The sequence below is a fragment of the Fusarium graminearum genome, chromosome 1 (genome assembly GCF_000240135.3).
Source record: "Fusarium graminearum PH-1 chromosome 1, whole genome shotgun sequence".
NCBI classification, from domain to species: domain Eukaryota; kingdom Fungi; phylum Ascomycota; class Sordariomycetes; order Hypocreales; family Nectriaceae; genus Fusarium; species Fusarium graminearum.
In genome coordinates, this window is record NC_026474.1 from 1,128,645 (window position 1) to 1,152,309 (window position 23,665).

Consider the following 23,665-nt stretch of genomic DNA (forward strand, 5'->3'; position numbering starts at 1 on the left):
AAGCAAGGGCAGGCGACAATCAAAATGATTGGCTGCCATGACTTATTCTCTTCCAGAACTCTGGACAACTGCGGTTTTGCGCCTCGTAACAGGGTCCGGAAGCGGGGTATTGGCTCGCTAGAAGGGGAGAAGACTTGTATAGCACAGTTGCGCACGCCAAGGCTTGTGAAGCAAGAGTAAGAGCAAACGGAAAAGACTAGGGGCATACGCATTTTCCTAACTTCATCAACCGCAGCACGAGATAGACACTCGAGTGCCTCGTTTCATGATGAAGGAGCGAGAAGTGACCACGATAGATGTATGGATGAGGTAGAAAGGGGAGCAATACAAAGAGGAGAAGTGATACGTACATATTGATGGTTTATCTGACCACGGGAACTATTGCTTGAACGGCTATTAATGTCAGTCTAAGTCGGGGATGTGCGCGCAAGAAACGACAATTAAGTGCCAGTGCCAGTGCCAGTGCCAGTACAAGTGCAAGTGCAAGTGCAAGTAGCCACCAATGAAGCCCAGGATACTTGATGTACCACAAGCTATCAATGATGACATACAACACACGCGTCGGGCGCAATCTTTTAAAATAAAAGACGCGTTTTGCCAACAAAGTGATAGCAAGCAATGCTGACACGATCTGACAGTCACCGCGACACGACGCGCTTGCTGTTCAAGGACGGGCAGGACGAGGAGCATCAGATTAAAAAGAAAAATGAGGAAACGCCAGTGATAATAACGAAAACAATGTGCAGTACTTACAAAGCGCAATATGTGTCGAACCTCGATGTACCCTTTGTGCTGCGAGATGCTTTGTGGCACACACGAACGCGGGTACAGAGTTGAAACGGATGGAGCCTTGTTGAGCACACTCAAGCTTGATCTGATTGTACAACGTCCCTTCCAATGTCGATTAACAACACAGCTCGAATCTGGGGTATAATCTGGATCCGCAGACAAGAGCCGTCAGGTGATGGACGATGCGGCCAATGGATATAGACAAGACGATACTGGCGACGATGATAGGCTTCAAAGTCGTGAGTTGAAAAGGCGAAGCGAAATGCAGAAGAGTGCTGATTTGCTGTCGGGGCAGTGTGGGTTTGGTTCGAGCCGGGGTGGGTTGTCTCAAACGAGCGATGGCTAGTCTTGTCGCGCGGCAAGTGCTACTAGTAGCTCGTGTTTGCAATTTGATGGCAGGCAGCTTCAGAAACAGCAAGCCAAGGGGGTTTCACGTTTCCAATGTAGATCGGAAACAGCAACTGCGAATAAGGGAAAGACAGAAGAAAGCAAGATGCTGTCTTGGGTGGTTTTTGTGATCTTGTGTGACAATGCCAAAAGCTAACAAAGTCTCTACCTATGCACGTACAACAATAGGCAATGGTAATGCAGGGGGGCTGGGTAAGGCGAAAATGAAGGAAGAAAAAAGAAAGAAAAAAAGGTTTATGTTGAGGAGGTTATAGTGCGATGGGTATTAGAGAAGCTTGAGCTGAGGGGTCGGACTGTGAGCAGGGGCGAAAAGTGACAAGCCGACTTGTGATGAAGTGACGATAATACCGAGACAGAACCCGTAAATATTGATATTGAATTTCCAGACGGTTAAGTCAATGTTGCTATGCAGCTGTCGGTAAGGCTGAATGAAGTGGCTGTAGCTTTAGTTGTGTGTTGCCTGTTAAGGTGATTTGACAAGGCGCTGAGCGAATGACAAGAGTCAGAGCTTGTCGTCGTTTTGTCGGCCAACCAAAGCTGGCAGCGCGGACAGAGCGTTTAAGCCTTGTGGTTGTTAATGGACGACTTGCGCGCGGGTGCGATCCAATCAAGACCGGAGTTGAGATTGCTTGTGAATTGTGAATGGCCAGAGGATAATAGCGACACAGCTCGATCAAATCAAATTAATGTTTCGACGAGAGGCCTGGGACAAATCTGCTTTGAGTGGATGGGAGCAGAAGGATTGATTGGTCATGGAGGAGAGAAGCCCGCGAGAGGACGAGGAAATGCGAGAAGGTGATTTGAGGGGCGGGCTCCAGACTACTTCTACACTTTTTGACTGGCCGACAGTAATCAATGTGGACCAAGCCCCCCATGTCAGTGCTCTGATTGGGCAAGCCGGACCATGACGCAACGCGTAATATTTAGTCCTCCAGCGCACCTCCCATTAAACGGGCGGGCTTTTTTTCTTTTGGTAGGAGCCCCCCTTGTGCGGGGGTGAAACTGTGATATGGAGGGGGCTGGGAGTGGTGTTAACCTAGAAAAGTGGAAAGTCCGAGTGTTGAGATCTGTCACAGCATCATGTTCGTATTTTTGTATGGATACACACTGTTTTGTATATTCTTCTTCAGCTAAATGTACTCGAAATTGATCCCTCACTTATTCAGTGAATAAGTTGGCAATTCAGATTAATAATGAAAGCATTCATCTCATTACATGCATCCCAAAAGCCCATCATTGATACCTTGCACCCGCACAGATGCTTGATGGCTGAAAGCCACTGAAGTGGTGGGATCCTTTAAACAAAACGTCGTTTTCTTACAGTTCAACTCATTCCGGTCTCTTATCTGATTCACCCCGGATAGCAAGTATACAACACATGCGTACGTTTAATTACTTTCTCATTATGTAAAATCCAGATCCAAGCCTCGTACTCATACACTCAGCACAATCAATTATCACTTATTTTTTTTTCGCGTAAAGACGAGGTCTCGGGTAGCAAGCAAGATGTGACGACAGGTATCACAAAATTCGCCTGCTTTTTACCTAGACTTTCCCACCCCTCTCTGTCGTCGGACGATCATTATCCGTGGATGGTGTATGGATGAGCTGGCAATCCGGAAGGGCTAAAATTAGCCCGAGCTCTTACATGCTCTCGATGGTTGACAAAATAGGATACAAGATTTTGCTCTATTTGAGCTGATTTTTTTTTCTAATGCGCTCCCAGGGTTAAGGCTAAAAAAAAGAGGTAGCCAATTTTGGCGCTCGAAGAGCGGTGACTGGCTGCGGGCATGTTCGGGGTCATTTTGCATATATCAACTTCGATAATGTTATCTCGGAATGAAATATACTTCCCTGCAATGGACAGTATCATCAAGCCGCCTGGAATTTAACATTGGTGCCATACTGCCATGTGCCATTCTTCCATAGAAGCTCTACAATTCCATGGGATGACTGACACGTGATGGTCCTGGAAAACGATTGGCAAATGTCGGTGTATTATTGTCGGCACTTTCTCAAGATAAATCCGGCGATCTGGACCTCCTCGTCACTGGTCGCATGTTGCATGTTGGAGATCAGAGACATTTCCAAGCCTCATTGCTCATTATCGACTGGGCTTGGGTCCTGCATCAATTGTTTGTTCGCTCCTTGAATGTAGCTCCACAGCACCATGATCCACGTGCAGAATCCCTTGGACCGTTGCAGTGCCTGTACCGAGTACCTAAGTACCTATTGCGAGTATACGCGAGCAACAAACTTCGATCGCGTCGAAAAGACCCATGTATGATGAGTGCGAGAGTACGGTACAAGACTAGTAGTCCAAATTGCTGGCAGGAGGACAGAGGCAGATGTGCTGATTCCTTTCTTCTTCTCAGGTTACTGCCGTCAAGCCCTGTCGTCAATGTGTTCAGTAATGGAAAGCTGCTAATGCTGGCTGTAGTTCGTACGTAAGACCTATGGAGTCGGTGAGTGGCCATGATCCTTGGCTTTGTGGATCGCCATCAGGTAACACGGCCGTCGTACCTCAATGGGAATATGCGGGATAAGCTGCCGAGAGCTCCGTATGTGGGCGAGGAGCTCTGTGTGCCCTGTCTCACGCGGACGCGGCGCGTACCTTCAATTGACGTCGCTTTGTTTCCAGACTGATGCTACTAGTAATTATGGCCTTGGCTGCTAGGATTCCGAAGTACTGAGTAAGAGAACGATCATATAAAAATAAAAATTGTGAAAAAATCAATAATGTACCAACACCTATTCCACTACAACAGCTGCATGCCTATTATCCATGATCACAGGAGTGCAGGGCCATATTACCACCTTGTTATACCTACCGTGCCCTGCTTGCTTCTTCGTGTATCGCACATTGTCTCGGATGGTGGGGGCTTAAATGGTGTGTGTCTCTAATTATGTCTTGCTGCTTGCTGCCTCTGTTGCTGGCAATGGTGGTGGCCGTGGGTGCGGTCCGTAGAGGACTAGATGCATGCGCATGGTTGGCCAGTTGTCACAATTTGGTTTGCGGCTGGACAAGATTATGATGGTGTGGTTGGGTAGAGAGACCCGTCATCTCGCCTCCCTATTCTCTCCGTTATTTCTGACACAGAAAGAGAGTTTGTTGTAAGCTTGAACATGGTGCCTTTGTTGACACGGAATTGAGGCTTCGACCTGGATCGATTGGTTACCAGCTTGTACCAGGGATCGCTAATCTTCCGATTGGCCTTGACGTATATCTATATTGGGCATTCAGTTGGAAATACACAGAGTACAGTACCCAAGACTATGCAGTGGATGACGGGATACCTGTGCCATGATGAATTGCATCCCAATCATTCCATTTCCCAACATCAATGCATGCAGTCGCCCTATGATTTGGGACGGCATGTATACCAGCCCAATTTCGACAGCCATGTCGTAACATTTCTGAGACGACCACCTACCTACCTAGGCAATAGCACACAACGCACCGATATGGAGCCTAATGAGCTGGACAGTTCGATTCAGCCTGTTTGCCTCGGGTTCGGATCAGCCAGATGTCATCCGAGTCTTTGACACAAGCTGCTCGGCGGTAACCCCAACTACAATGCCTGACGTCGGTGACTTTTCAGCATCGGCCCATCTTGAGTACGTACGGCATAGACCGGCCTGATGAGCCATGCGGACACCATCCCTTCGTCATGAAACCTTGGGCTGGGTCAAGTTGCTGCGATATCATGTACATGCGACAGCCCTGTCTTGGACTGAGATGAGGCCTGGCTTGTTGTTTACGTTGCCACTGCCACTCTTTGTCACAATTGCAATGTCCGGTGTCACATCAGCCGCAATTTCTGCTTCCAGGCTCTAATGCCTGTCATGTCGGCCTTGACCTCATCACCATCACAATAACATGATCCATACCTTTTGAGAGATTTGACTTCATTTACAATCACGACCATTCTAGAATTAACTATTCGCCCGAAACTAAGCCCGGAGTGTACGAGACCGTCACATATTGGGGCATCACCCAAGCATCGTACGGCTCTGATTCGCTATTAATCATGTCTGATTTTCATCCAATGCCCTTGTTGCGCGCTTAATTCACCCACTGATGTGAAGCTGCTCCCAGCATCACGTCCGAGACGCGTCCCTACCCCTGGCCTAAGCCCTTTGTTAGTCTCTGTTTCGTCCCTGCCTAGCTTCAGCTCATTTGAGGTGATGAGCTGAAGCCCTTGCGATGCTTTCTCATTCGCTGCCACCGTTGAAGCTCCTCAGCAATGGGCTCCTCTTGGGCCTGTGAGTTTGGGGGCCCTTGGACGGCACGACCCGTCGATCATCATCTCGGTCCTTGCTTCTTTTCCGTCGAGACACATTATTGCTACTATATTTCCATGTCTTTTTAATGGATCCAATTCGGCTATCGGATGAACAATCGTCCCCTAAACTCATGATGCGATTTTCGGCGAGCATCATGACCAGCTTTGTTGCCTTTTAGGGAAATTCTCATATAAGTTAATTGAAGGCGTTTTCTGGAAATTACTTTACAGTATCAAGCTCCCACGATAAGTGAGTGGCATGTACATTCATAGTGTCACAACATATTTTTACTACCAAGGTAAAAGACTCTTGATGTACTGTCAATCGTGTTGAACGTTGACGCCGACTCTGTCTGGTTAAGTACTCACTTATACCGTGGGTTTTCAGTCTTTTTTATATAAAGAAATAATGACACTTATCATAACGACAGAGTTGTGCTCTGAACGATGATGTTCACATGACGTTGAAAACTCAAAAGCAACCGCAATACTCACTTAGCTGGGACTGCCTACTCAGTACTGCTATTCAGATAGAAACTAACTGAAAAGAGTTCAGGGGATACGGGATTATGTACGTGTAGTCAAGACATTTAATATTGGTATACCTGTATACTTAGCGAAGTAGCTACTTTATTTAGCTGTCACCTTTGGATACCTATATACTTCTTAAGATCTGCCAAACATTATACTGGCTGAGGTCCTGGTTAAAACGACTGCAATCAAACACTGTTGACCACTTTGCAGTTTTTCCCTTTACGTTTAGTACTGATCGAGGCCGAGCCCTGTGGTTTTACTGACCCTGACCACTTACTGATGTCTCTACTTACTGTTGTACTTCTGAGTACGGTTCTTAAGCTCATATCATTTTTAAAGATCGCTAGTGAGTCACCAAACACACTCGTCGAGGTATGTAGGCTGTGAGTAATACCTTTCAGATAGATAAACTGTTGCAGAGTTTGTGAATATTTGACTCATTCGACCTTTGCAGAGATATGAGCTTAACAGTAAAAATAAATACTACAACAATATGTTGCAGAGTTTGTATTTACCCTTGTGTGTGTGTCATTAGAAGCCACAAGTGGGTTCATGGGTTGTGTGTACAATGAACTGGGCCAAACAGGATGTACACAGGAACTTTCTAAACATGATAAGATGGGAGGTTGAGGATTATAGAAAGGGAAAGAAACAGGTCACTGCAGGCACTGATGCACAAGGTTATTGTTGCCAATCTCCACCACAATCTCCACGGACACAGGTACAGTTCCAAGACCAGAGCTAGCCCAGCCATGTTGGCCTCCAAGAACTGTGATTTAAGAATGCTGTTCAAAGTTTGTAGACCTGATGTGTTCAGGATTTCAGCAATAACCATGCTTATACGAACTCAGTGTTAGTCCCTGAAGTGCACGTACGACGCAGAGGATCGTCATGAAGGTATAAGTTCGTTCGTTCATGTGGATAGCTGAAAGATCATGTGATAATCTTGCGTCATGTGAGAGATAGGTTGAGTATGAGAGTGTGCATTAGGCAACACTCATGGCATCTATAAAGGTCACATGAACTTGGAGACTGATCCAAGGCTGAACTTAAGTTGGGCCATGTCACACTGTCAGCATAGTAGAAGGGTGTATGGGATTGACAAGACTGTGCACTTGTTGTGGTGGCAACATGTGCTGATGTCAATGGCAAGCTTTGGTGGTGGTTACGCAGTAATAGGTATAGCCGAGTTCACCATAGCACGTCTGATCGAGAATGCACATTGGCGGATTAGGTTCTTGGCCTCATGCTCTTAAAATGTATATTCTTTGGTATTCCGAAGGTTCTCCTACATATGAATGAATACAAGAGGACGTAGATAAGACGGTGTGCCTCAGGATAATAGTCATAACACTTAATCGAGAACCTGGTCGGCCATGGATACTAATCGATGTAAATCAGCATTCTGAGCAATACAGCCACAGAAGATAACCACTCACCTGCACTTCCAGTGTTGTCAGGCTCGACGTAGGCCTTGCTGACCTTGCCGTCCTCGACCTTGAGAGCGTATCGCTTACCTCGCATACCACCGAAGACGGCGTATGCCTCGAAGCCGAGGTCCAGGGCCTTGGTGAACTCACCAGTTGGGTCACCAAGGAATCGGATCTTGTATGTGTTAGAAGAGCACGTGCAGAGCCTCTAATGAGGCGAATCATGTATGTATATATCGACATTGACTTACTCCAGTCTGCTTTGCGGGGTCAAGTTGGTCGCTCCAGGCCTTCATGCTATGGGGAGAGTTAGAATCACGCGGTACAAACTTTATGATAGAAGGGAGTATAGAGGGGAACAAGGCTTACACAAAGGGGTCGTTGACCGAGACGACAAAGACCTGTCCGGCCTGCTTGAGCTTGGGGTGGTTGATGTATGAGGGGATATGCTTGCTGGAGCATGTGCCCGAGAAGGCGGCAGGGACTCCAACGATGTATCCATTGGATGTCTTGAACTCCTCAGCGAGATTGACTTTGTTTCCAGGCGAATCCTCGAGGAGGACGTCGGTGTTGGGGATCTCTTGGCCGACACGGACGGAGGCACGAGGGGTCGAGTGGAAGCTTCGGGCAGCGACGGCGATGGAAGAAGTGGGCCTGGCGAAGGCGACTCGACGGAGAGGAGCTCGGAGAGACATGGCTAGATGCGTATTGAGGCGATTCGTGAGGTAGATTGTTTGGTTTGAGTGCGTACAAGTCGACAATTGCTGTGCGATGTTCGGGGGTGGAGCTTTGTAGCTCTGATGAGCTTAGCTACTTACCTGCATAAATATGAGCTTAATGACATCACATGGAGCTCCACAGCTTCTAGCTTTGGTTGAGAGCTGTAGGTTTCATCAAAATATCTATTTATTGATATTTGTTGCCATGGGCAAATTGATCCGATATGGAAAAAAAACTAGATGGTGAAAAAAGATCAGAAACCTGTCCTCATTACAGCTTTGTCAGCTACAAACTTAATATTCAGTTCAAATTTATACGTAGAAAACCTTAATGCCCATTCTCTTTCTTTACTAACATGCTGAGGGTCTGAGATGACCTACTGACCCAATGCGCCGTTTAAAATATGTTGACTGACAAACAAACAGAGATGCTGCCTAATTTGGTACGATACTAGGCAAATATGTTGAAGTGTCTACCGATGCTAGTGGTACTGAAGCACTTGTCTTTGTGTGAGTTACTGTTCCTTGTGATTGACCCTCACTAAACTGATTCACTATCAATGCAGAGGTCCAGGTTAACAAGCAGGATAAAATATCTTCCCAGAATGATGTCTCCCAAGCCAAGTATGAACAAGGAACCCCTTGCTCACTAGCTAGCCGCCCTTATCGTGAGTTAATAAGGCTACTACATCTATAAATACATGGAACTCAAGCTCATCAACTTATAGGTAACTAGTCTTAACCACCGATAACGAACCGAATCGTCGGGGATATTTGCCCGGGAACAGCGATCATGGTTCTTGCGAGCCTCATAGAGTACTCAACGTGGATCGCCAAACGTCCTTTGATCCACGGAAGCGATCAATACAAGGACACGAACAACGATCGAAATGGATCAAGTGAGGTTTCGTCACCATTAGATCAGACCCTGAAATACACATTGCCTACTTGGTACCGACATTCTCATGTGGTTCATACTGTTGACTTCAGAGTCAGCCAAATTTACGAAAGAGATAAAGGAGACATGCAAAGTGGGATATTCATACAAACGCACATCACTAAAATGCATGGCCGCCTTTTAATGCCCGTCCAGAGCCCAGAGTCAGGTCAATATACGCTTGAAAGCCAGGAGTAGGATAACCTGGCCCATCACCCGCATCTTGACTCTGAGTGTGCGATCGGTTGCATGTACAAGAAGGACTAAGAAACTTCTTTCAATCAACTCCTCGGTATTGTACCTCTACCTCAAGAAAGAAACCGCACCGATTCAGTTCTGTGGGGATACCGAAACGATGATGACCAGGAGTTGCCCCCTAAGGACTCGGCCGGCTGGGTAACAGCCGTGATCCAAGCGTTGGGAACACATGATCTGTTGATAGAGGAGGAACCGAACGACTGGTATATTGATGAGAGGGGAGTGTTCCAGGAGCGCGGACGGGAGAACACCGCCGTTCGTGATACTATCTACTGTGGGATCTCTACTATAGTGAAACGCAAGTCAGACAACTGAGTTGTTCCATGGCTATACCACAAGTATTAGAACGGTGATGTATGCAGATAATTCATGGCAGCACACGCAAATAACATACCAAGACGTCACGAATCCACCGTGTGAGGTAGTCGAAGTCGCAGAAGCATGCTTTGAAAGCTGGAAACACTTGATTTGACGGTGCAGTGCGACTTCCTATCGGTCGTTTGATGCGTATGGCGATGCACTATCGATAATTGCAAAAAAAGAAAAAAAAAAAAGCGCAGTGGTTATAATAGTATTTCACTTTAAATACAACAGTATTAAATGCTCGATATACTAACCATGTACAAGCCATATACCAGCAGGAGAATAGTCTGTGTACTCCTGAATACCATTTATATCATCTGGTCACATAACAGACTCACATGGTTGCTACCGTTTCAAGAGGCTCAGCATGAAAGTGCGTTGTTTTCAATAGTTCATCACATATACTTCATGGTATGCATCGTCAGCATTGACTGAACTGCCCTTGTCAGACACAAGGATAAGACAAGCATAATGCGATGAACATGCTTCGAGACAGCCGGCAAAGCCGATGTTGAGGGTTTGGCAATCTGATACCGGAACCAACCGAGCCTGGGTGTGGGTTGTTACATAAACGTGACATGACATGCACTCGCATGTATGCAATGATGCATGTATTTTGATACATAATGGAGACAAACTAGGCTCGTCCCGTGAACAAAGTGGTCTTCGTTTCAGAATTGATCAAGGATTCGATCGGCCGACGACATATTGAACCCTGCCTGGTATGGGAAACAGTGGCAGAAATCACATCATCTGTGCTTTGTTCGATCACGTCAAGAAGTAAAAAAAGCAAATGCCTCCTTGCGTATTCGGATTGTCCTCGGTCGTCGGCTAGGCTGTTTAATTCTCCCAGCTAACTAGTGGAGTTGACGTGTAAGATGATAGCATCGACGAGCCTGTGCCGCATGTCAGGCACAATTCTCCCATAGGCCGATATAAGAGCCTACGACTTGGAGTCAGTCAGCTTACCACTCCCATGTATGCAGGGGTACAAACACGAGATCGAGATGACATTACTGTTAGTTAGAAGCATGTGGGAAACCTATTCTCGATTCCGATGGTAAAGTTTGTGTCTTGGACTGAGGACGATAATGATCTGAGGTTAGAAGTGATAGGCCTAAAGGTGAACAAGCCACTCAAGCTGACAAGCAAGGAGTGCTTGTGCAGATGGACAGCAACGATCATCATTGGACATAAACGTTAGCTGGGTCTTGAACGTTGGTTCCAATTCCCCGGCTCAACCTGACGATACATGCTGATGTGCATCTACTAGCTCCATGCACTCTATCACCCGCTTTGCCGCTTACTTGCTTGCTTGCTTTTTCCTGGAGGCTTGCGACCCGACAGACTGAACTGTGAGTTGGAGACGCAAGGTGTCAGGCTCCCAACTAAATGCTGATGGATGCGTAACACAGGCTTTAAGGCTGTTGAAGGATTCGAGTCGGCAGTTCATTTTTGTTTGATGTACTCTGTAGCTTGGATAACTAGTGATTGGTAGAACCAACGGCTAATACCCAAAGATCCAAGCCATCAACACTAAGATTAGGGGTCTGGCGTTGTCTGGATCTTGTATCAGCTCAGCCACTCGAGGGAAACAATGCTTTCTTGAGAGCAAGTGAACATGCTGCCATCGGTCAAAGACATTGTAGTTATTGCCAGACTGTGGCTTACATTGCACTGATGACCGTTATAATGCGGGGAGAAAGCATTTCGCTTCGTGAGAATGACTTGTCATGGTCGGTTATGCAACATCAAAATTGACGTACATACATACCATGCGAACCTTGGTTTCCACTTTTCGATAAGAGAGCCACTGAAGTATATGAGAAGGACGTGATATTGACGATCATGATACGGGCTTGGTGGTATGAGACCATATAATCCAAACCGCCAAGCAAGAGCCTCGCATTCGCCAAAGGCAAAAGAAGAAAAAGAAAAGAAAAGCAAGGAAAAAATAGAACTCGATCTCCCGCCTTGTGACTAGGGGGTTGGTTCCTGTGCTGTGATAGTGCCCAAGATGGCGATCTTCAAAACTCTGCAGCCGTTTGTCGTTGCATCGTGTTTCTCTGCTGGTGATCGACAATGATTAAGTTAGGTCAAACGACAATTGCAGCCCGCAATGCTTTTGTTTTCTACAGGGAGGCCAGAAACCAGGTCTTCATGGAAGTACCTTTTGAATTGGTGTACTTTACGAAGTGAGCAGGGGAATGTACATGGCAGACAGGGGGATCTGGAAGGAGAGGGAATAAAGGCACAGCACGCCAGAGACATGGGTCTTTGGGCTGGTTGTTAGTGAAGAAAGAAAGGTACATGGAGAGAGAGGAAGAGACAATGTGATGCGAGACATACTGCGCTTGGAATGCGATGATATGATGTGTACTCATAATTGAGGTTAACAAGACAACATGGAAGTTGATATTAGACCAATATGAACAGACCAAGAACCCTTATTATTGACGCACATAGATGATTGAGGATCTTCAATCTCTTTTTTCTTATAAAATAAAAACTGGGTTAAATACTGCTAGCTGCTATTATCGGGGTTTCACTGGAGCTGATGTGATTCTCATCATTTCCCTATCAGAGTCAAGTCACTTTTCTCTCGCTAAAGAGCATTATGACCTCATACAGTCACACGGGCGGACCTCCGATGAATGGACTCTAAACGTTATCTCATGATATTCCAGGATTGGAAGAATTGGTGAATATCCAAGAGTTTGATGAAGCGATTCACAACAACGGGCTGTTGACACTACAAAACCAAGACCATCACTCAAGACATCTCTACTACACAGAACAATTACAGAGGAGAAACACACATCATAGACCCCCCTCCATCATGGACTTGGAGGGCATCCACCATGACCCGTCAGTGGATGCATAAGCAGGTGCAGGCACTTTAGTAGAGCCTGAGCCCTGTGCCTTGTCTCTATGTCTAGCCCGAAACGGGCCAAGGTCTAATCTACCCCTGGCTTGGCACGCAAGGATGAATGACTGACGCCCCCCTCTTCTAGGTCCCTCTGGTCCCTCTCTGGTCCCTCTGGCCCCTCTGGGCGTCTTGTCTTTTCTCTTCTCGCTTCGCTCTTCCTCGACAACCGCTAGTTGATAATACTACGTAGTTACTGTAACAAAACTTATCCAGGCACGAGGACTGGTTTGGCCTTTGGCGCCTCCAGGTTCTGGTTCTATCTGTCTGTCCAGTGAGCAGAGCAGAGCAGAGCACCTGAGAAGTGATCACCGACACCCTCCTTGACTTGTCTCCTATAGGTTTGGTTTTGAACATGAAGCTCTGTGCTTGTACGCTTCAACCTGCTAGTTTGGATACCAACAAGGCCACAGCTTTCTTTGATAAGTGCTGGTAATTAACCTAGCGCTGTTGTGTCGAGGGTCGGACCCTTCAGTTGACCGAGTTCCAAAACAACGGGAGTTTACCCAGAGTTTTGTTCTTTGACTGGTCATGCTTGAGGAAAATCCCTAACATGGACCAGGGACCCAACTAGTACAGCACACATGCACACAAGACCAAACCTGTCAAGGACCATGATATCGAAACCATACGGCACTGGTTGATACATAAATCATCGCCACCGATCAGCCAGACCAAGTTTAAATAATTGTGGCGGTCTGGCGACGACAGGATGATCAATTCCAATCGTTACCCAGAACCCGCCTGAGAAGTTTGGGTTCAAGTTCAAACGAGATAGACGATTTGTTAGCACGGATGGTTAGTAGTTTGTACCACCACAAACTGGGCTACCCTCTGTCAAAGAAACCCCGCCAACGCCCGCCTTTGCGACGCCTTCGTTCCACACAGATTCAAGAGGCGACTGTCTGGACTACTCGGGTCCTTTTTCTTTATTAGCGACATGCATTCTGTAGGCGCTATAATTCTGTTATTATCGTATCGCAGCGCAGAATCAACCCGATATCCGTGGAAGCTGGCATCAAAACGGGGACAAGGTAATTAGACGAGAGGGTTCTTTGTTGCTCGTCTGCAGCGTTCCAACGGTCTCGTTTGCCGTGACCGTTGAGGTATTCTATACCTTGCAATATCCCGTACCATCACCAACAGCGATGGCAGGTTGCTGCTGATCTGTCATGGGCCCCTGTCGGTTCCCGCTGCGATGCGAGAGCCCGGTCTAAAAACGATCATGTTTTCACATCCACTCTGGTTTTTTTTTCTTCTTTTTGTCTCTGTCTCCAGGTCCGGCGAGGTTTCGTCGTCCCTCTCTACCTCTCTGCCCCCCTGATCCCAGCCAGTCCATGGAACCCTTCAGGGCTTGGTGTTCTGCCTGTCCCCTTATCTTCCCTTTTTGTATGAATGTGGATGTTGTGTCTGGAAACAGCCAGAATTGTAATAGCAAGGGCAGCTATTTGTTGAAGGATGCTGCGGGTGGTTGTGATAATATTATGTTGTTGTTAAACACCACCGCGCCTTGGTTACGAGGTCATCGTCCAAGTATCCAATAACAACCTAGGTTCTCCTACTGTCAACAACAGTTCATTTGGTTGACGTTTTAGCTTCAAGACTTCTGCATCCACTACACTGTAGTCTGTCCAATACTTAGACTAAAACTCCAGCCACGTTACCGAGGTAGGTAGTTTAGATGTTCTGACGAATATAACCAACGCCAACCATCACTTATAAATGTCCTTTGCAGGGTATCATCCACCACTATTGCCTCAGCTAATAAGGGACAGTACCAAGCCGTGCTGTACCTGCCTAAGATAGTATCTGTGGCTTCCCCCTCCTGACCCTGATTTGTTTCCATTATCTGTGCCTGACTTTCAGATAATACTTGACCCCTGATTCCTGCCTCTTTGTAATTGATACCCGCGAGGTAGGAGGCAGGCAGGTAGGTACCTGCTTCTACTCACTGTAAAGCCACATGCGCACGTTATTTGTCACGTTTCTCGATAACCTCCTCCTTTCGCTTCTAACGCCTTATTCAACGGCGACCGCTGCTCATCAATCAACATCGATCTACGTACCTGTCTATACGATTCAGATACAGGGACAGCAGCCATCCTTACATCCACCATCGCTTGTTTCGCGTTCTCTGCTATTCTGTTCCTCCTCCATCTCCTCCTATCTTTTTTCTCCCCCCACACACACTAGACACACAAGAAGCCCAAGCCTAAAACCCACAACGCACGTCCGTCCCTGCAGCTTCCAACGCCAACGATCCACCGACCGTCCCACGCGCCGTCTCTCCCTCCTGAAGTCCGCGTCTCAGCCGTGCATAAATCTGCCCGACGATACAGATTACACCCTTGTCTGGTACCTTGCAGTCCACTACCTGAACCACCCCAGGACAAGTACCTCCTTAGTTCAGGTACTTGGTCTGTTCGTTGTTGTGTCGCCTGTACCTGTACAATTCTATCACCGGCCCCCCTTCCCCTTCCAAACATCTGCCTGTCTGCCACCATTATCACTACCACTACCACCGCTACCACCTCCACTTTCGTTATCACCATCGATCAATCCGTTGTCTTTTTGTCCTCCATTTTGCGCTTCTTTCTTGCTTGATCGTATTATCCTGCGCTCCTCGTGAGATCGAGGTTTTTACTCCCAGGACTTTGCTTTGCGACATACTGTCGCCCCCATCGATTTGCTGTCACTGTCATTGCTTTCCGTTTTCCATCATCGCTTGTGTCGTCTCCTCTTTTGGCTCTTCCGATCGACCGTACCCTAATTGCGCGCCCAAATCGCCATTCTCAACTCATAACTGCCGACGAACCCGACCTACTTGTCGCAAGATCGATTCTTTTCCGTCCTTTTGATCGTATTGCTGCAGCCCATCAACACATAGACAGGCATCGCTGTCCACACGCCTGGCTACCCGCCACCACTCGACGACTTGTCTCATTACCACCAACGGATTCTGTCTCGACTCACAATCAGAACAAACTGGTACGCCTTCGACTATCTGGGGCAGCTGAGTAACATTAGCTCAGTGCGGCTGTAATAAAGAAGCCCTATCTGGGTTTCAATAGGCATATGAGCCTGAACCTTGGCCCTCCCGAGTTGTAGCAGACGCAGTATGTCAGTCATGTTACAAACACCATCTCGAGCTTCTACCGCCTCCTCCTCTTCCTTCCAGCCTATATCACGCCAGAACACCATGTCTTCCTACGACGGTTCGCGCTCTGCGCGCCAGTCGAAGCGCTATTCTATGTCGGCATTGTATATGTCGATTTCTGCTAATGAAGGAGACCTCCAAATCGAAGATGAGCTTGCCAAAGGTAGGTGCCAGCCATTCTGCATGGTGAGAAATTGAGCCACTGACTCCCCTTCCAGCTCAAAAGTCGTTGCGAGATCTCAAATCAAAAATTTCATCACAATCCAAGAAGAACTTCGTCTTGGAGAAGGATGTTCGGTACCTGGACTCCCGAATCGCACTGCTTATCCAGAACCGTATGGCTTTGGAAGAGGTACGCTTACTTTGACAAGTAAATGAACGAATTCTGACAAGCCACTAGCAAAATGAAGTCGCCAGTCATCTTGAAGATGCTCTTGAAATGCAGCAGGGTGGTTTCCCAAACGACGATAAGACGCAAAAATACGGAAACCTTCTCTTTCTTCTGCAGTCTGAGCCCAGACATATTGCTCATCTTTGCAGATTAGTTTCCATGTCCGAGATTGACTCACTGCTCCAGACAGTTATGTTCACCATCTACGGAAACCAATACGAGAGTCGTGAAGAACATCTTCTTCTTACTATGTTTCAGGTACGTTCAGAAGTCATCACACACTAAGCTATTGAATGAATTCTCACAAGTTTAGTCCGTTTTGACATATCAATTCGACAACACTCCCGACTACTCCTCCTTGCTTCGCGCCAACACACCCGTTTCCCGAATGATGACAACATACACTCGAAGAGGACCTGGTCAAAGTTTCCTCAAGTCGGTACTTGCTGATAGAATCAATGGCTTGATCGAACTGAAGGATCTTGATCTTGAAATCAACCCGCTCAAAGTTTATGAGCGAATGATCGAACAGATCGAGGAGGACACCGGCCAACTGCCCCCTCATCTTCCCAAGGGAATCACGGGCGAGCAGGCTGCTGAGAACCCCCAGGTCCAGGCCATCATCGAGCCCCGCCTGACTATGTTGACCGAGATTGCTAATGGCTTCTTGACCACCATCATCGAGGGCCTCGAGGAAGCGCCTTATGGTATCCGCTGGATTTGCAAGCAGATTAGGAGCTTGACTAAACGCAAGTATCCTGATGCCAATGACCAGGTCATCTGTACTTTAATCGGCGGATTTTTCTTCCTGCGCTTTATCAACCCTGCGATTGTTACTCCCAAGTCGTACATGCTCATCGATGGAACCCCGGCCGAGCGACCTCGACGAACTCTGACTTATATCGCCAAGATGCTTCAGAATCTTGCGAACAAGCCATCATACGCCAAGGAGCCGTACATGGCTAAACTTCAGCCGTTCATCCACCAGAACAAGGACAGGATCAACAAATTCATGATTGATCTTTGCGAAGTACAGGACTTCTACGAGAGTCTCGAGATGGACAACTACGTCGCTCTTTCAAAAAAGGACCTCGAGCTTGAGATCACTCTCAATGAAGTTTATGCCATGCACTCGCTGATCGACAAGCACCATAGCGAACTGTGGAAGGATGACAATTCGCATCTCGCCATTATCATGTCGGAACTAGGATCATCACCTCCTCAGCTTCCACGCAAAGAGAACAGAGTCATCAACTTGCCCTTGTTCAGTCGTTGGGAATCAGCCATCGGTGATCTTACGGCAGCTTTGGATATTACCCAGGAGGAAGTGTATTTCATGGAAGCCAAGTCGATTTTCGTCCAAGTCATGCGATCGATTCCATCAACGAGTGGCGTAGCCAGGCGTCCGTTACGACTGGAACGCATTGCTGATGCTGCAGCCACAAACCGCAGTGATGCAGTGATGGTGCGCAAGGGTATTCGTGCCATGGAATTGCTTTCTCAGCTTCAGGAAATGCATGTTATAGACAAAACCGACCAGTTTAGCCTCCTCCGCGACGAAGTTGAGCAAGAGCTTCAGCATCTTGGCTCCCTGAAGGAAGGCGTGATCGCGGAAACTTCGAAGTTGCAGGAGGTCTACAAGACCATCCGTGACCACAACGTGTATCTCAACGGACAGCTTGAGACTTACAAGAGCTACCTGCACAACGTTCGATCACAAAGTGAGGGTACCAAGAGAAAGCAGCAGAAGCAGCAAGTTCTTGGGCCATACAAGTTCACTCATCAGCAACTTGAGAAGGAGGGTGTCATTCAGAAGAGTAATGTTCCCGATAACAGACGGGCCAACATCTACTTCAACTTCACTAGTCCATTGCCGGGAACATTTGTTATCTCGTTGCACTACAAGGGTAAGTTGCACCGGAATCCAGTCATGCGTAATAATACTAACCCGAGACAGGCCGCAACAGAGGATTGCTCGAGTTGGATCTCAAGCTGGATGATTTGCTTGAAATGCAGAAAGATAACCAAGATGACCTTGACCTAGAGTACGTGCAGTTCAACGTACCAAAGGTGTTGGCATTGTTGAATAAACGCTTCGCTCGCAAGAAGGGCTGGTAAATGATCTATAACGACAATACGACTCTCGACCACAAAAACATCTCGACATATATTGATCCATGTACTACGACCACATCAGACGGAAGGGCTTGGCGTTATGGATACTGATACCACGGAATTTTCTGCTCTCTTGACCCTGGGCCACATAGCTATTTGGAGGGCTTGTCACCATGGTTTCCCTTGTTCATTTTCATTTGTCTGGGTTTTTCTTGTTGGGCATGAGTGTTTTACTCCATATCATGTATTGTGTCGGCGAGGGTGTAAGACAGGGATGGAGCAGGGAGGAATACTCTTTTATATACCGTTTGCTTGTTTCTTGAATGGCGGTATTCTGCTTCGGCTGGTCCGTGGTGGGAGCTTGTATATGGCGCCTCGATTATGTGTGCATGCCGATAGTTTGTTTAAGAGACGGATCGAACCCAGTAGGGGTATGGGGAACGGGAATGGGAATGACTGGGGGATGACATACTTTGGCCAAAGAGGCTTCGGGTTCCCTGATAATGAAGGAAGGATCTCAATGTTTATAGCATGAAGTTGAAAGTTATTGTGATATGCTTACCGATTGTGTGATGATCTGATTGTGTTGGTTGATGGAGTGAAATTATTTTATATTCAGTGCCTACTCTGTAGCTGAAAGTCGATACTGATAACAGGGAATACATGAACCGAGGGACGGAACTGGGGATTGTGGAGACACATTGGGGAAGAGGGGCCGCATGAGCTGCAGAGGCTAGGAGCTAATTAGTTACCGTATCCCCCAGACATGAACCTCGGCATCTCATATTGCAACCTTGGGCTGAATGTTGACTTTCTTACGGAGTAGTAGTTGACATCTTTCTTTCTCTCTTTCATTCGCGAAACTACATTTCAATAATTCGTCATTTAACACTACTGCGCTGCATTTCTGTTCATTATAAGTAAACGCGTAATTGTTCATTGAACATTCAGCCATCTCTATCCTGTCGACTTTCATATCACTTTGTTCTCATGGCTGGCAGGATTCGGCAGCCCGTCGACGAGGCGGCGCTGGAGAAGTTCATTTCTGAAAATGTGCCTGAGATCAAAACACCAATTGACCTCAAACAAGTGAGTGGCCATTTGTCCCTCTTCATAAAACTACATCTCACACCAGACTAGTTTGGCTTTGGTCAGTCCAACCCAACATATCAAATCACCGCTTCCGATGGCCAGCGTTTCGTGATGCGCAAGAAGCCACCTGGAAAGCTCCTCTCCAAGACAGCTCACAAAGTTGAGCGCGAGTACCGCATCATGCATGCTCTCGAGAACACTGATGTCGCTGTCCCCAAGACATACTACTTATGCGAGGATGACTCAGTTATCGGAACACCATTTTATATCATGGAGTTTCTCGATGGCCGTATTTTTGAGGACTTCACGATGCCTGGTGTAGAACCCGCAGAGCGTGAGGCCATGTGGCGCGATGCTGTGTTAACCCTGGCTCGGTTCCATGCAGTTGATTACAAAAAGGTTGGGTTGGAGAAATTTGGTAAACCATCGGGTTTCTATCCTCGACAGATCAATACCTGGGTGACGATTTGCGGAAGCCAGGAAAAGGCTGTCGATATCGAGACCAAGGAACCAGTTGGGAAGTTGCCGCACTTTGAAGAGACTGTGCGTTTCTTTAAGAATGAGCGACACCAGCCCAAGGATCGGGCAACGCTTGTGCATGGTGATTACAAGATTGACAATCTGGTGTTTCACAAGACAGAGCCGAGAGTGATTGGAATATTGGAGTATGCTTTCCCTTCCTTTGTTTTACCTACCATAAGACTGGCGATACTAACGATACTTATAGTTGGGAAATGTCTACCATCGGCCATCCCCTCTCCGACATCTGCAACTTTCTCACCAACTTCTACTCGGCCATGTCCCCCGGTGTAATTCCATACGACGCATCAGGATTCCTCCCCGATAAGACGGACGGTCTTCCACAGCCAGAGAAGATCCTGGAGTGGTACGCAGAGGAAAGTGGCTACGACGCTCGGCCGGAGGTACCGTGGGGCATGTCGTTTAGCATCTGGAAGCTGGCGGGTGTGTGCCAGGGCATTGCAGCGCGTTATGCGCTTAGGCAGGCAAGCAGTGAAAAGGCGAGACAGCACGCTGAGACGAGGGGATTGTTGGCTGAGTTTGCCTGGGCTCTGGCTCAAGAGGCTGGTGCTGATGAGACTGTGACAAAGTTGTAAGGTGTTTATTGTATCACGGCGTAATGCATGATGTTTCCTTTGATGCCTCGTACGGTTGTCTTGAGTACATGATTGTGCTACTGCGGCTGCAGGTTACAAAGGCCCCTGCTGTGTACTTGAGTCTGGCTACTATTCTCGTATCTATGAAGTGGTGGCTGGTGTTTTGGGTTGCAACACCCCAAGGTTCAAATCTGAAACATGGAAATCCAATGGCCAGGAGTCGAGAGCTTATGACGTTAGACTTTGCGATCAACACATTTTCCTTTGATAACATGACTTTAATTCGTTTTTCAGATTGGTCAATTAAACTCCATCTTGCCTTCACCGCCAACTGATGATAGACACTTTTATACATGCCCCATAGCGCGAATCTTTTGGAGGATCGTTTTACAACACAGCAGCGGGCATCAATCAAGCTTATCGCTCGCTAACGCTAAAAAGGGCCAAAACTTGATTTAACTTAACTAAAACCCCCCCGACAACGCGACATCCTTCAATACAATTGAGCCTGGTCCTAGTCCTGGTCCTGGTTCTATTTACCAACCTACTACTCCTTATGACCTAGACATTACATTGACTTACTCACTCACTGGACGCCTCAATTCATGGCGGGCAATACTCGCCGGCGCATCACATTGCCGGACCCTTCAGCGGATGAACGCCGTCCTTTGTTACCGAGTAGGCTCAGTACTGGCGTCGGCCCAGAGAACCGCGAAGCCCTGTATAGCTGCATGACAGACCCCCATAGCCATTTGCCCGTGTATACCAACATTCACCGTATCCGTCGCGATATCATCAGCGTCGTTGAGGATTACCTGAGCCTCGCCCAGCTGCAGGACCTGAGAATTAATGTGACAGTCGTCCGGCCACTGGTTGATAAGTTCTTTGGCCTCAACGACATTTCTATCAGTAAGACAAAGACAAGTGAAGATTGGACTGTAGATACCCTTTACTAACCACCTATTACAGTCTACTGCTTGCTGGTCAATCGTGCACAGTTCCTGGATGAGCAGTCTCACCTGAACAATCGCCACAATGTTAACTTCACTCGTGCCACTCTATGTGAGCTCATTGCTACGCGCATTCTACGCCGTTTTGGTGAAATGCACGATGACGGCCACGACGGCCTCCTCTTACTCGCTCATATCCTCGTTGCAGGCTTTGAGCCCTTCCAGAATGCCCCTGACGAGATTCGGGACGAGGCAGAAAGGACAACTTCCTGGGTTGATTATAAGACACTGCCCTCTTTAGAGATTGCCATCGTCACAGAGAGCAAGCACTTCCTTAGCTCGGCGACTTGTGAAAAGGTCGTCAACGCAATCTACGAAGGTCGAATTGTTTATACTCCTTCGACGTTCTGGGACATCATTCCTGATCATTACAAGCTGAAGCCCATTTCTATCTATGACCCTCGCGACTCGCCCCTCCTCAACCAGTACCGTCTGATCGTCCCTCGTACCCGAAATGTTCTTGAGTCCATCCAGTTCGCCACGCTGCTCGCTCTCTACGTTGCGGTCATGGTTCTTAGAAGGAAGAACCACTATGGGCCAACTGAAGCTGCTTTTTCCATCTTTGCCTTTGGATGGGGATTGGATCAGTTTGCTACCATTTTGGCACACGGATGGTATGTCACAACATCGCCTTTGTTCTTTCAGTATCATTGACACATCTATCAATAGGAACGTGTATACCCAAAACCTCTGGTCGTTCCTCGATGTGACCTTTATCTTCATTTACTGGGGATATCTTGTCCTACGATTCCTAGGTTGGAAATTGGGCGACACCAACTTGGACGAGCAAGCATTTGATGTGCTTGCGCTCGCAGCTCCCGTACTAGTTCCACGTCTAGCCTTCAACTTGCTCAGCGACAACTTGGTGTTTTTGTCTCTCAGGTCAATGGTAGCCGACTTTTTCTTCCTCACAGCCCTCTCCGCCTGGTGCTTCTTGGGCTTCTTGCTTTCTCTACTTTGGCTTGGCGAGGGAGCACACCCTATTCTGTATGTTTCATTGTGTCGCTCAATGTGCAACGTGATACTAACGTGTACTAGGACAATATCGAAATGGATGATATACATTTGGTTTGGATTAGATGGCACAGGTATCCAACGATCGGTAAGTAATTGTTGTTTCCTTTGCTTTACCACTTGCTGATTGATCTCTTTTAGACTGAGTTTCACTGGCTGCTGGGACCCAGCGTCATGGTTGCGTTCGCTTTCTTAGGCAACACCCTCTTCCTTACCATCTTGGTCTCCATGTTATCCAACACCTTCAGTAACATCTCGTCAAACGCTATACAAGAGATCAGCTTCCGACGAGCTGTGCTCACCCTCGAAGGCGTGAAGGCCGACGCCGTGTTTGCATACCAACCCCCCTTCAACATCCTTGCTGTGTTCTTGTTCGTCCCTCTCAAATTTGTTGTAAGCCCGCGCTGGTTCCACAAGATTCACGTTGCAGCCGTCAAGATCTTGAATCTGCCCCTGCTTCTTATCATCGCCGTTGCTGAGCGTCGTCTGCTCTGGCCTGCCCATACGATTGAGGATCCTAGCGAGATCAAAGCTCCGCCGCCGACCAAGAGCCAGTTCTGGAAGAAATGGCGGTTGACGGTCCATCGAGATCTACGTGCTGTGTTTCAAGTCCCGCCACCTGACACCGTACACGACGATATCGCTGTCGACGATGACCTCACTCACCATCTCATCCGTCGCCAGTTCACGCGCGGAGCTACAAATGAGATAGAACCGCGGAATCCGGAACCCCAGGCTCACGCTCAATCTCGTCCTGATCCTGGAGGCCGACGCCCATCGAGACGAGACTCCATGTTCCCAGGGATTCCACCACAGAAATTACGTGGATCTTTCTCCGAAAATGATATGTTTGAGGGGACATCAGATCGATTGGCTAAAATGGAAAAGTCGATACGGCGCATGGAGGCTATGCTGTCGCGCCTAGTACCATCTATTGATGACGCCATCAGTGACTCGGAGCTGGAGGAGAGCGGCACATTGAGAGGGGAGAACACGGCAGAGTCCTCATTTAGAAGAGGTGAAGACCAAGAGTCATGAGCATTACGCAAGGTTGGGTCTGATTACATGTTAAGAATACGCTTGTAACGAGTACTGGATAACTAGGCAGCTTTTGCATTTTA

General features: G+C 47.5%; 5 protein-coding genes across 5 annotated transcripts; 4 read left to right on the plus strand and 1 right to left on the minus strand.

The window, feature by feature from the left end:
• Window positions 1-7,257: 7,257 nt before the first annotated feature.
• FGSG_00353 (uncharacterized protein) lies at window positions 7,258-8,173 on the minus strand. Its single transcript, XM_011317708.1, has 4 exons — window positions 7,817-8,173; window positions 7,699-7,744; window positions 7,457-7,622; window positions 7,258-7,400 (listed from the first exon to the last, which is right to left on the minus strand). The coding sequence occupies exons 1-4, from the start codon at window positions 8,140-8,142 to the stop codon at window positions 7,372-7,374; spliced, it is 567 nt and encodes a 188-aa protein (XP_011316010.1). The 5' UTR covers window positions 8,143-8,173; the 3' UTR covers window positions 7,258-7,371.
• A 786-nt stretch (window positions 8,174-8,959) lies between these two features.
• FGSG_00354 (uncharacterized protein) lies at window positions 8,960-9,676 on the plus strand (the record flags this gene model as incomplete). The annotated part of the gene is made up of 2 exons (XM_011317709.1): window positions 8,960-9,197; window positions 9,417-9,676. The coding sequence occupies 2 exons, from the start codon at window positions 8,960-8,962 to the stop codon at window positions 9,674-9,676; spliced, it is 498 nt and encodes a 165-aa protein (XP_011316011.1).
• Window positions 9,677-15,849: 6,173 nt separating this feature from the next.
• On the plus strand, window positions 15,850-18,316 carry FGSG_00355 (uncharacterized protein; the record flags this gene model as incomplete). The annotated part of the gene is made up of 5 exons (XM_011317710.1): window positions 15,850-15,970; window positions 16,026-16,159; window positions 16,208-16,456; window positions 16,512-18,105; window positions 18,156-18,316. The coding sequence occupies 5 exons, from the start codon at window positions 15,850-15,852 to the stop codon at window positions 18,314-18,316; spliced, it is 2,259 nt and encodes a 752-aa protein (XP_011316012.1).
• An 845-nt stretch (window positions 18,317-19,161) lies between these two features.
• Window positions 19,162-20,520, plus strand: FGSG_11754 (uncharacterized protein; the record flags this gene model as incomplete). The annotated part of the gene is made up of 3 exons (XM_011317711.1): window positions 19,162-19,402; window positions 19,454-20,070; window positions 20,133-20,520. Exons 1-3 carry the CDS (start codon window positions 19,304-19,306, stop codon window positions 20,518-20,520), a joined length of 1,104 nt encoding a protein of 367 aa, XP_011316013.1. The 5' UTR covers window positions 19,162-19,303.
• A 605-nt stretch (window positions 20,521-21,125) lies between these two features.
• FGSG_11755 (uncharacterized protein) lies at window positions 21,126-23,582 on the plus strand (the record flags this gene model as incomplete). Its single annotated transcript, XM_011317712.1, has 5 exons — window positions 21,126-21,429; window positions 21,490-22,144; window positions 22,200-22,517; window positions 22,569-22,632; window positions 22,686-23,582. The coding sequence occupies 5 exons, from the start codon at window positions 21,126-21,128 to the stop codon at window positions 23,580-23,582; spliced, it is 2,238 nt and encodes a 745-aa protein (XP_011316014.1).
• Window positions 23,583-23,665: the final 83 nt, after the last annotated feature.

Coding starts and splice junctions, on each gene's coding strand:
- FGSG_00353 (XM_011317708.1), bottom strand. CDS start 8,142: ATGTCTCTCCGAGCTCCTCTCCGTCGAGTCGCCTTCGCCAGGCCCACT. Junction 7,623..7,698: donor ACCCCGCAAAGCAGACTGGA/GTAAGTCAATGT, acceptor AACACATACAAG/ATCCGATTCCTTGGTGACCC. Junction 7,401..7,456: donor TGACAACACTGGAAGTGCAG/GTGAGTGGTTAT, acceptor TACATCGATTAG/TATCCATGGCCGACCAGGTT.